General features: G+C 45.3%; 1 protein-coding gene across 1 annotated transcript; it reads left to right on the top strand.

Moving 5' to 3' along the window:
- Nucleotides 1-1,477: 1,477 nt before the first annotated feature.
- Nucleotides 1,478-2,545, top strand: SERLADRAFT_438605 (uncharacterized protein; the record flags this gene model as incomplete). The annotated part of the gene is made up of 2 exons (XM_007318961.1): nucleotides 1,478-2,281; nucleotides 2,408-2,545. The coding sequence occupies 2 exons, from the start codon at nucleotides 1,478-1,480 to the stop codon at nucleotides 2,543-2,545; spliced, it is 942 nt and encodes a 313-aa protein (XP_007319023.1).
- Nucleotides 2,546-12,195: the final 9,650 nt, after the last annotated feature.

The following is a 12,195-nucleotide window of genomic DNA, read 5'->3' as shown; positions in this document are numbered from 1 at the left end:
AGACTGGTTGTGTTGGACCACCTGATCAAACAAGGGAGGGAGAGGAGTAGTTCCAATTTGGAACAAGTGAGTCCCACGTAGCGTGTGGTAGGTGTAGCTGTAGCAAAGACGATGGACAAAAGATAAGTGTACCCAAGTGAATGGGACAGCGATGAACATGGGTGACGCAAGGGGATGAACCTTCTCCAGCTCAAAAACTACCCACCCACGCTCCAACCAGGCAAGACGAGCAACCGATGTTTTGATAGTATATGATGGCAGATTGACGTCATGAAGATGGACCTGTTGCCCTATTTGGACTGGCCGCTAGGGCTTTGCTGATATCAGCAGTGGCACATGGTAGTTGACGGATCGGCGATGGAAGCGGATAGGAAGTGGTGACATCAGAAATGGTGGGGGTGCAAATAAGATGAGGAGGAGGAGGGTGGAGGTGACAAAAAAGTGGATTAGAATGGGGATCCAGAAATGACCATCAGGTGAGAATAAAAAGGAGAGGAAGGGGCCCATGGTGGGGCTAGGCAAAGGAAGGGGAGTAAGGGAAACGACAAAAGCAAGGGTGCAATTGTTACGATAACACAATTTCCGGACATCTCCTTTCCTTTTTATTCTCCGCTTTAACTTTATACTTTAAGCGCCACGCGGCATTTCCCTTTCTCGCGCCGCGATGCCTTTCTTTTACTTTTAGACTTAACTCTCTCACGCAGTGGAGCTGGCCATACGGGCTAGGCCCTATGACATCATCAGCCACTGCCTTCATCAAACTGTATAGTACACATATACAAACAAACCTGTAGTAGTATATATACCCCAATAGATCTAGGAGACTCCTCAGCGAGTCCTCCTGTTGTATACCAACTAACTCACTGCAGCCCAAGGGGTACCCACTCCCCGTCTTCCACCACCTTTATAGTGTGTTCCTGTGTGCGCCAGAGTAACTAACTCTTGGTTGTTACATTAGGACTCGCTCTCATTACTCTCTCGCACGTGTGTGCAGAAGTCCCATCATTTGGGCACCCGGACTCCAGGGTGAAGGAGATTGGTTAGCGGTTAGGAATATCCCACATAGCAGATAGGTGCGCTCCTAGCGACGGCCTTGTAGTGCTTTGGGAGAAGAACCCAAAACCTTTGGATACGCGGCCCCCAGCGTTAAGGGGAGTACTTAGCTCAGCAGTTGGTGTGGAACCACTGTTGATTAGTTTTAGAATACAAAACTTCTTCTTCGAATACCTCTGACCAGGCCGGGCACTTGCCTCCGCCAGTCTGGAGAAGGGCTGACAGCTTAACAAGCAGGCCACCCCCTGACAACCGTTCGGACCAGGGTTTATTACATTTACATTTTATATACATTTTTAAATACTATAGTGTGGGTAGTCGGAGATTGAGATCCGATACTCAGCTGGGAAGAGGTTGATCCGCAGATAGCAAGCGGGGACCCCCAGTTACCTATTTTTACATTACACAAAGAGAACAAGTCGACATGTCGTCGCAACCCCAAGACATGAATGCGCTACTGCACGCAATGCGTACGCAGATAGCTGCATTAACCTCGCAGCTCGCCGAGATACAGGCCAACCCCCCTGTAGCAACCCCCTCGGTAGAAAAGAAATTCAACAAGAAAGTCGAAGTCGTCGCTGACCCCGGCGCCTTCGAAGGGGACCGAGCGCGATTCGCCGAATGGTGGATCAAGCTCCAAATTTGGGTCAAAGCAAACTGGGATGCGTTTGCTGACGATTTTGAGGTAGCCACTGCGGTGCTATCTCGACTAAAAGGACCTGTGGCGGGTCGATACGCCCAAGTACGACTCCAGGAGTGCTACACCGCGGGAGTGTGGCCTACCTGGGACGATCTCAAAATTGAGATCGAAAAATATTTCAAACCGCAAGCTGAGCGTGACTGGGCTCGGCAGCAAATCCGTTCCTTCAAACAAGGAAACATGAGGACGGATGATTACGTTACCCGGTTCCTGGCCCTCTCCATCCAAGGAGGGTTAGGTAACGAACACGCAGTAGAACTGCTGGAACGCAATGTGAACCCTCGCATTGCAGAGCAGATCTACCTGCAGGATACAAGAAGTGACAACCTGGCTCTGGCGGCCGAGGAAGTCCGACGAGTCGGTAGGGCCATGGAGCTCTACGCTATGCACCAAGGTGGCGGGTCCACCAAACAAACCACCACACCCCAGAGGCGCCCTGGGTCATCAAACCAACATCAAAATCACTCTCACGGGTTTAGGCCGTTTGGGCTGCAACCAGGGCAGGGAGCCCCAATGGATATCGGCGCGGTCCAGGGAGGACAGATGCGCAGATTTAAAGGGGCCTGCTATAATTGCGGCCAAGAGGGACACATGTCCCGAGATTGCAGAAAAGGGGCACAGGCTGCCCAACAAAAAAATAACCAAAGGCGCTAGGTGCACCAATTAGAATCCGAAAAACCGGACGATCGGCTCCACTCTTTGGCCGGTCGTTCTTACGACGAAATCCGGGCCTTTTTCTACGACCAACAGGTCAACAAAATGAAGGCTCAGGGAAAAGAATTCGGGGCTTAGGTCACTTGGGTGCCTTAGCTCCTGGTAAAAATGAAGTAAACCACAACAAAGTGGCCCCTGCTCCGGGGTGTTGCACGAGCAATAAAGGAATGACGGGGATGGCTCCCCAATTTGTAAATAGATTTCTAAATTTGTTATCAGAAGTATGTACTTGTATAAAGAAATGCGACTGTAATATTTATGATACTACCGCTGCACCGGCGTCTCCATTGGAGCGTGGCCCCGGCGAGACAAACACTAGGGTGCTTGATTCTGGTAAAACAAAAGTAGAAAAACATGTATCATTTTCCCCTTCCCCTTCTATTTCTTCTTCTTCGGAGCCACCCTTTCCCAAAATCCCAAGGCGTGTGTTGATGCGCACGTATTTATTCCAAAAGGAGATCCGTTTAGACGTTGGCGTGGAAAACCTTGCCAGGGGCAAAGTACACTCAACGAGTGCACTACTTGATTCAGGCGCTAACGGGATCTTCATAGATCAGGTCTGGGCGGAGCAAATTGGACTCCCCCTTGTTAAATTAGAAACGTCTATTCCTGTCTATAACGTTGACGGTACGCTTAACGCAGGTGGCTGTATCACACACAAATGTTCTTTTGTGGTCGAATACCAAGGACACAGAGAATGAGTCACTGCCGAGGCTACCCAACTAGGGAAGATTAATTTAATCTTAGGCTGGACCTGGCTATTTAAACACAATCCTGAAATCAACTGGCAGACAGGGGTTGTCACATTGTCACGTTGTCCCCAGGAATGTGTAAACTTGGGTAAACCAAATCATGTCCGTCACAATGAGCGTCTCGAAAAGTTAAACGCTAGTCACGTTTACGAGCTCAGATCTTTAGAAAAGATCGACGATGACGATGATGAGGTAAAACCTGAGGAAGAGATTAAGAGGCTGGTACCTCCCGAGTACCACGACTTCTGGAAAGTCTTTTCTAAACACAAATCAGAACGCTTCCCAGAGGCTAAACCTTGGGACCATGCTATAGATTTGAAGGACACCTTTAAACCAAGAAAAGGACATATGATACCGCTCTCTGCTCCCGAAAGAGATGAGGTGTCTAGTTTCATAGATGAACAACTTAGGAAGGGTTACATCAGACCTTCCAAAAGTCCTATGACGTCCCCGGTGTTCTTCATTCCTAAAAAGGATGGTAAAAAGCGAATGATTATGGACTATCGTTACGTGAATGAGCACACGGTTAAAAATGCGTATCCGCTGCCTTTGATTAGTCAGCTAGTGGACAAATTGGCTGGCGCCAAAATCCTGACAAAGATGGATCTCAGATGGGGGTACAATAACGTACGAATCAAAGAGGAAGATGCTTGGAAGGCCGCGTTCACGTGCCACCGAGGATCTTTTGAACCCCTTGTCATGTTCTTTGGGTTGACCAATTCACCGGCGACCTTCCAGAGCATGATGAACGAGATCTTTGCGGATATGGAAAACTGTGTCGTCATTTACATTGTCGATTTATTAATATTTACAAAGTCGGACGAAGAGGCTGAGCATGACAGGATCGTGCAAGAAGTCCTTCGACGCTTACAGGAACGGGACCTATTCGTTAAACCCGAAAAATGTAATTTTAAAGTGAAGGAAGTAGACTTTCTCGGTATGATCATAGGCCAGAACGGAATCAGGATGAACCCTGAGAAAGTTCAAGCTATTTTGGAATGGCCAGAACCTACTCGCGTCAAAGGAGTAAGGGCCTTCCTAGGCTTAGGTAATTTCTACCGAAGGTTTATTGAAAACTTCGCAAAAATCACGAGACCGTTGAACGATCTCACCAAAAAGGACCTTGTCTGGCATTGGGGCGCCAAAGAACAAGAAGCTTTCGATAAGCTTAAACAGGCATTCACAACCGCGCCCATATTGGCATTCCCTGAGTTAGACAAAGAGTTCCGGTTAGAGACCGACTCTTCTGACTTCGCCACTGGGGCTGTTTTATCAGTAAAATGTCCTGATGATCTTTGGAGGCCTTGTGCCTATTTATCACATAGTTTGTCGCCTACAGAGCGCAACTATCAAATTTATGACAAGGAAATGCTGGCCATCATTAGAGCTTTAGAGCACTGGCGGCACTACTTAGAAGGTGCTAGGCACCAATTCGAAATTTGGACCGATCATAAGAACCTAGAGTACTTCATGACGGCTCGAGACCTGAACCGGAGACAGGCCCGCTACGCAGTGTACTTGTCAAGGTTCAATTATAAATTAATTCATAAACCAGGAAGCTCAATGGGGAAAGCAGATGCTTTATCTAGAAGAGAGGATCATGCCAACGGCATTGAAGATGACAACAAAGGTGTCACCCTGATAGATCAATCAAGGGTTGCCAATGTTAGAATCGGGCAGGATTCTGATCTTCTAGAAGTCTTCAGGAAAGACATCTCCCCAGAGGAAAAGGCGCGCCTTGACGGCAATGAAAACTATTTATGGAAAGACGGGTTCTTTCATTTTAAAGACAAAATCTATGTACCTGAATCCGTAAGGATCAAGACCATAGATAGACATCATGACACTCCAGTGGCTGGGCACCCTGGATGGCAACGAACAATGGAGTTGATCTCCAGAAACTACATGTGGCCTGGCATGGTCAAAGACGTACAGGAATACGTAAAATCCTGTTTAAGATGTGCCATGGCCAAAAATTCCCATCAACCGCCGGCCGGTAAACTCATGCCGAACCCGATACCAGCTGGCCCCTGGCAGGATATATCGGTGGACTTCACAACGGATCTGCCCGAGTCAAACGGGTACGATTCAGTAATGGTGGTAGTAGACCGCTTCTCCAAAGAAGTGGTATTCATACCCACCAACAAAACCATCACCGCCGCCGGTACGGCAGACCTATTTGAGGACTTCGTGTGGTCAAACCATGGGTTACCAGAAACGGTAATCTCCGATAGAGGACCGCAATTCGCTAGCGAATTTACGAAAGAATTATGCCGGATGCTGGGCATCAAACCTAAATTATCCACGGCGTTCCATCCGCAAACCGATGGACAAACGGAGAGACTTAACCAGGAGTTAAAGCAGTATCTCCGTATATTTATTAATGACAGACAGACGGATTGGGCCAAGTGGCTGAAGATAGCCCAGTTCTCGTACAATATTAAACAGTCGTCGGCTACAGGCAAGGCACCATTTGAGGTTACTAGATCGTACCTCCCTAGAATGGGTGTAGAACCTGGCAAAAGCAAAAACAAGGCTGCTGGGAACATGGCAAAAGACATGAAGTCTGTCTTAGACGAAACGCGCAAGGCGCTATTTAAAACTGCAGAGCAGATGAAAAACAGGGCAGAGCGTAGACGCTCTAAAGCCCCTGACTACAAGGTCGGCGACCTGGTCTGGTTAGACACCGACCATTTAAAGTTAAAAGACCGGCAGTCTAGAAAACTGACCGAGAAATGGATTGGCCCTTACCGGATTAAGGAAGTCAAGCCTAATGCGGTGGAGCTGGAACTTCCAAAACGGATGAGGGTGGTACCCACGGTAAACATTAGCCGTGTAAAACCCTACAAGGGACCGCTGCCAGGACAGCGCGTAGACCGGCCCGGTCCGGTGATAGTCACCCAGGAAGGTGAAGAGGAGTTCGAAGTCGAACGAGTGGTAGATGCACGCTTGAAGCGTGGTAAATTAGAGTTCCTGGTCCTATGGAAGGGCTATGGAGACGAGGACAGAACGTGGGAACCAGAAACTCATCTGGAAAACTCCCGCGACGCTGTTCGCGAATTTTATTCTAGGAATCCCTCGGCTCCCAGGAAGCTTAGAGGCATGGATTCCAAACTTTTTAATTCCCTTTTTCAACCAATGCCCGAAAATTTCACTACTACCTCCGGTATTTGGTCTCGCCTGGAAGTTGAGCCTTAGAAGGGGGGTAGTGTTACGATAACACAATTTCCGGACATCTCCTTTCCTTTTTATTCTCCGCTTTAACTTTATACTTTAAGCGCCACGCGGCATTTCCCTTTCTCGCGCCGCGATGCCTTTCTTTTACTTTTAGACTTAACTCTCTCACGCAGTGGAGCTGGCCATACGGGCTAGGCCCTATGACATCATCAGCCACTGCCTTCATCAAACTGTATAGTACACATATACAAACAAACCTGTAGTAGTATATATACCCCAATAGATCTAGGAGACTCCTCAGCGAGTCCTCCTGTTGTATACCAACTAACTCACTGCAGCCCAAGGGGTACCCACTCCCCGTCTTCCACCACCTTTATAGTGTGTTCCTGTGTGCGCCAGAGTAACTAACTCTTGGTTGTTGCAGCAATGCAATGTGTAGCCAGTGGCAACGCAAAAATTTGCCGAAATGCCGAAACACGGAAAGTACCAGATGGAAAAACAAAGGTGAGCGTGACTGGATTGCCTAATAGAGGTGGTGCTGATCAGCCACAAGTTTGAGAAAGGCAATATTAATTACTATTCCACGTGGCACTGTGCCTGTGTGGTGCAAAGGCGAGTCTTTTTGAATATTTGCTTTGTTATTGACATCTGTCCATGCTACCAATCAATTTTGGTGCATGACACCGCAAGCCTGCAACTTCTGTGTCTCTTTGCAGGAATTGCCTTTCCCACTCTGCATTGTTGTCCTGGATTGTGGTGTTCATGGCCATCTGGACCATCATCTCTAAATTCTGCATGCGCCCTGTAAAACCTCTATCCCCTATACCGAGCTAACGGAGGGATAATGGCTTAAATCAAACAAGTAGCGTCAAAGTAATCGAATTAAGAAGTAATCAACAACTGAAGAAAATATGTACATGATGGTTCTCTATATATATGTTTCTGAAGTTCAGCCATGAGGCGCTGACTGATCTAACATGCAGTAGCCATGAGGCGCTGACTGATGTTCTTTGTAATCGTTCTAGGCTTTCGTCACGTGATGGTCACGTTTATTATGTCATCCGCGCTAATAGCAGCAGCTTAACATATCTTATCTGTCATGTGATCAGATATCAAAGAAAAATGAGAAAGAGATTGGCGCTCAAACTAGCGCTTCTGGTTCAAGTCGTGACATTACCCCCTCCTTAGGACTTTCGTCCCGAAAGTAGGGGTCCATTTTTCCGTTTTCCCAATTAAACAGTTGTTTCCGGACTCTAGTCGTTGTGAAGTTTTCGAAGGGTTGGAAATGTAATTGGAAACGTATCCGTCGGGGTGCACTAGGGTTGTGGTCGTGGAATGCTTTTACTTTATCGGGTGAGTTGTTTAGGTGTTGTTCGGGTTCCCACGTGCGTTCCTCTTTTGGATAGTTCTTCCAATGTACTAAGTATTCCAACTTCCCTCTTTTCAGACGTGAATCTAGAACTTCTTCGACTTTATATTCTTCTTGTCCATCTACTATTACCGGCGGTATCGGTTTAGGTTTCTGTTGGGAGGGGAATTGTGGTTCTTTGTACGGTGTAAGCTTGATTTCGTTGAAAACCGGATGAATAGGTCGCCATGTCGGTGGTAGCGCTAATTTATAGGCCAACTTGCCTATCTTTTCCAGTATCTCAAATGGACCGTATCTTTTATCGTCCAGTTTCTTAGCTGGTCGATCTGTTGAGATATTGGTCGCTTCTACATACACCTTATCTCCAACCTTATACTCTACGGCTTCTCTCTTTTTCTTATCGTACTGTTTCTTCATCTGTTCAGCCGCTCTTTGCAACAAACTTTCTGCTTTCTTTCTTGTTTCTGTCATTCTTTTTACGAAATCTTCCGCATTTTCGTTCTTTACCCCCACTTTCACTACTTCCTGTGTTCTCGGATGATGTCCATGATTCAAGAAGAACGGACTGTATCCCGTCGCAGAGTGTTGTTTGTTATTGTAAGAGAATTCTGCAAGGGTAAGCCATTCTGCCCAATCATCTTGTTTATGGTTTACGAAGATTCTGAGATACTGTTCTATCTCTTGATTTATCCTCTCCGTTTGTCCATCTGTCTGTGGATGCCAAGCCGTCGATGGGTTTGCCTTTATCTGGAGAAGCGTATGTAGATCTTTCATAAATTTCGAAACGAATTGTGGTCCCCGATCTGAGATAATCTTTTCGGGTATGCCATGGTTTCTGAATATGTGATCTCTAAATAGTCGTGCTACCCCTTCTGACGTGATTTCCATCTGCGTGGGAATTACCTTGATCATTTTGGTGAATCGATCTACTACTACCATTATCATGTTGTATCCATTTGATTCTGGTAGCAGTCCGATCAGATCTACTGATATGATCTGCCAAGGTTTATCTGGGATCTCGTTTGGATGAAGCGGTGCTGCTTTCTTCTTATGGTCTGTTTTGGTTCTTTGGCAGACTTCGCATCCATCTACGTATCTCGTGATGTCTCTGTCCATATAGGGCCACCAGTATTGTCGAGTTATTAACTCCTTCGTCTTATATCTTCCTGGATGACCTGCAATAACAGAGTCGTGATTTCTCCGAATAATTTCTTCCCTTAACGCGGCATCTTTCGGTACATAGATCCTGCCTTTGAATACTATGCAACCGTCTTCGTCTAACCAACCATCCTCTCTCCGTTCTATCTTTCCTTTCATTTTTTTTATCAATTCATCTACGTTTCCCTTCCTCTTTGCAATCCATTTTGAGATCTCTAATCCTTTCTCTTGGCTATCTGTGATCTTTTGTCTCTGCTCTGGTGAGAGGGTCATTCTTACAAATAATTTCTCATCCAGTAGTACGACGTCCTCGTTGTCGTTTTCTCCTTTGTTATGATCTGATCGTCTCGAGAGAAGATCTGCCTTTATATGCTTCCTTCCTGGCATATGATGTATCGTGAAATGATACTGGCTTAACTCCGTCATCCACCGTGCCTGTCTCCTGTTCAACTTCCTTGGTTCTTTGAAATACAACAGATTTTGATGATCTGTCCATATCTCGAACTCTTCTTCTGCGTCTATTAAGTAATGTCTCCATTCGTTAAGTGCCGTCATGATGGCCAGAAGCTCTTTGTCATAGATCTCGTAATTACGTTCTGTGGGGTTTAACGCTTTTGAGAGGTATGCGATCGGCTTCCAATCATCTTTTTGTCTTTGTGATAAGACAGCACCCATAGCAAAGTCACTACTGTCCGCTTCTACTTTATATTGGCCATGTGGTACTGGGAGAGCTAACATTGGGGCTGAAGCTACGCGTTGTTTTAACGTATCAAATGCTTCGCGTTGTTCATTTCCCCAAATGAAGTCCTCTTTTCCCGTTAACTTGGTCAATGGTTTGGCTACTTCCCCGAAGCCCTCTATGAATCTCCTATAGAAATTTACAAATCCCAGGAATGCTTGTATATCCTTTTTATTTTTGCATTCTGGCCACTTGCTAATTCCCAGTGGTTCCACACCAAAGAGATTATGATGATATAAAATGTATTTAAAGGGGGATGGTTACAAAGGAATCTTGGGAGGATGAGGGGGAGATGTTGGCAGGAAAAAAGGATAATATGGTGTCTGGGCGAGTGGGGATGTGATGAAGTGGGAGAGTAGTGGTGGTGTGGGTGGATCGTTTGAGTAGGGCTAATATGATGAAGATGATTGTGATGAAGATGATGATGGTGGTGAGGATTGCTGTTGTTACGTTCATAGACGGTACTCGTAGCAGTTGTTGATTGTGTAAAACCTCTATCCCCTATACCGAGCTAACAGAGGGATAATGGCTTAAATCAAACAAGTAGCGTCAAAGTAATCGAATTAAGAAGTAATCAACAACTGAAGAAAATATGTACATGATGGTTCTCTATATATATGTTTCTGAAGTTCAGCCATGAGGCGCTGACTGATCTAACATGCAGTAGCCATGAGGCGCTGACTGATGTTCTTTGTAATCGTTCTAGGCTTTCGTCACGTGATGGTCACGTGATCTGATGTAATCTACTTATTATGTCATCCGCGCTAATAGCAGCAGCTTAACATATCTTATCTGTCATGTGATCAGATATCAAAGAAAAATGAGAAAGAGATTGGCGCTCAAACTAGCGCTTCTGGTTCAAGTCGTGACACGCCCCGACTCTGGCGAAGGTGATTGTTGTCATGCACCAAAGTTGATTTGTCAGCGTACATTCCTTCCTTCATGTTCTTTCTCATTCTTTTTGCGCAGCTATACTGTGCATAGCCTACCTTTCTTTTCACTATATAAACCCCTGTATTTTACCTTGTAAAAAAACAAAGAACTCAAATCCAGACTTCTTCTCTACTCTCAAGTTCACTACTCTGCTACTTGTGATCCAGTGTGGTCACAACACTTCCCACTTCTACCACTGTTAACTGCTGTCATTGTCACTTCCAACTTTTGAAGTCATTGTCATCCCTTTCGATTAGAGTCCTTCTGAGCACTACAGTTTGTGCGTCAGGAGCCTGCTATCACTGGGAACCTTGTCATTCTCAAACCTACCTTGTGCTACAATTAGCAAGGTAGTGCTCATCTATACTCGTCATTAAGCCCCCATCCTCTATAAATTCAACTATCCCTCCTCCTCAAAACCCACACCCATACATCTCTGAGTTTTACTTTGGAGGATCTTCATACATACCCCCCACGAACAACCAGAGCACCCACCGTTCTAGGAGGCAAAGCCCATAAACAAGTTTCGTGGAATCTGGGAGGATTGTTTGTTAGTTTGTTTTTGTGTGTGGTTTTCTAACAACGGTTCTCATCATCAACAACGCTTCACTTTATTGTACTTTTACTCTTACTTTTTCCAAGTCACATGACCAGTCATGTGACCATTTACTTTACTTTACATTTTCAACTTTTCATAGTCACATGCCAAACATTGGACTTTAAACTTTCTTTACAACTGTACAGTACCTCATATATTTTAGTATATATACAGGAGCAATACATGGGGAAGGACTCAGCAAGTCCTCCTGTTGTCTAGCACAACTAACTCACTGCAGCCTAAGGGGTAACCACTCCCCATCATCTTCTTTATAGTGTGTTCCTGTGTGCACCAGAGTAACTAACTCTTGGTTGTTACAAGGTACATGACTGAGAATCATATTAAAGGTTGCAGTCATACATCACTGAGGAAAAAACTTGTCATATATTGGGCAAGTCTGTTAGTGATCTTGATCACTAATCATCTCTCAGTACAAGGACACTACAAAGATGTATAAGAAATGATTTGTACAATGTCTCTCAGCCTTGGATAACATCAGACAAGGACTTGTCAATGATGTGCTTCACAAGCAATATGCACAACGTCCTATTTGGGGGTTGCACATGCACAGCTTATTACCATAAATAGAAGTTGTGCATATGACTCAGCAGGTTTCATATAGACAGAGACTTCTAGTCTCCCTTGCTAACCTAATTCAATATATTGATGATAGTCGATTGATACCTTGTAAATAAGGTCTGCTTCAAAATAACGGTGGCATGCAGAGTGCCCCCCTTTGGTGTCAATACAGCAAAAACACGAACACTATTCAAGCTTTGTTGATTGTCAGCAAGCTCAGCCCCAGTGAAAAGTTGTTCTGTATAATTAGTTATAGATCTATATAAATAAATATAATTGTGCATAAATCTATATGAAAAGTTGTGAGCGTGTCCGGTAATATCCAAACACAGGCCCATCATCTCATGACATCAGTGCACTCACAATCATATATCTCAACACATGTGTTTGAGTGCTTGACACAACTTGAGTTAACTCTGCTTC

The sequence above is a fragment of the Serpula lacrymans genome (assembly GCF_000218685.1).
Source record: "Serpula lacrymans var. lacrymans S7.9 unplaced genomic scaffold SERLAscaffold_7, whole genome shotgun sequence".
Classification (NCBI taxonomy): domain Eukaryota; kingdom Fungi; phylum Basidiomycota; class Agaricomycetes; order Boletales; family Serpulaceae; genus Serpula; species Serpula lacrymans.
Note: the sequence above shows the minus strand (reverse complement) of the source record. Positions and strands in the feature narration are given on the sequence as shown.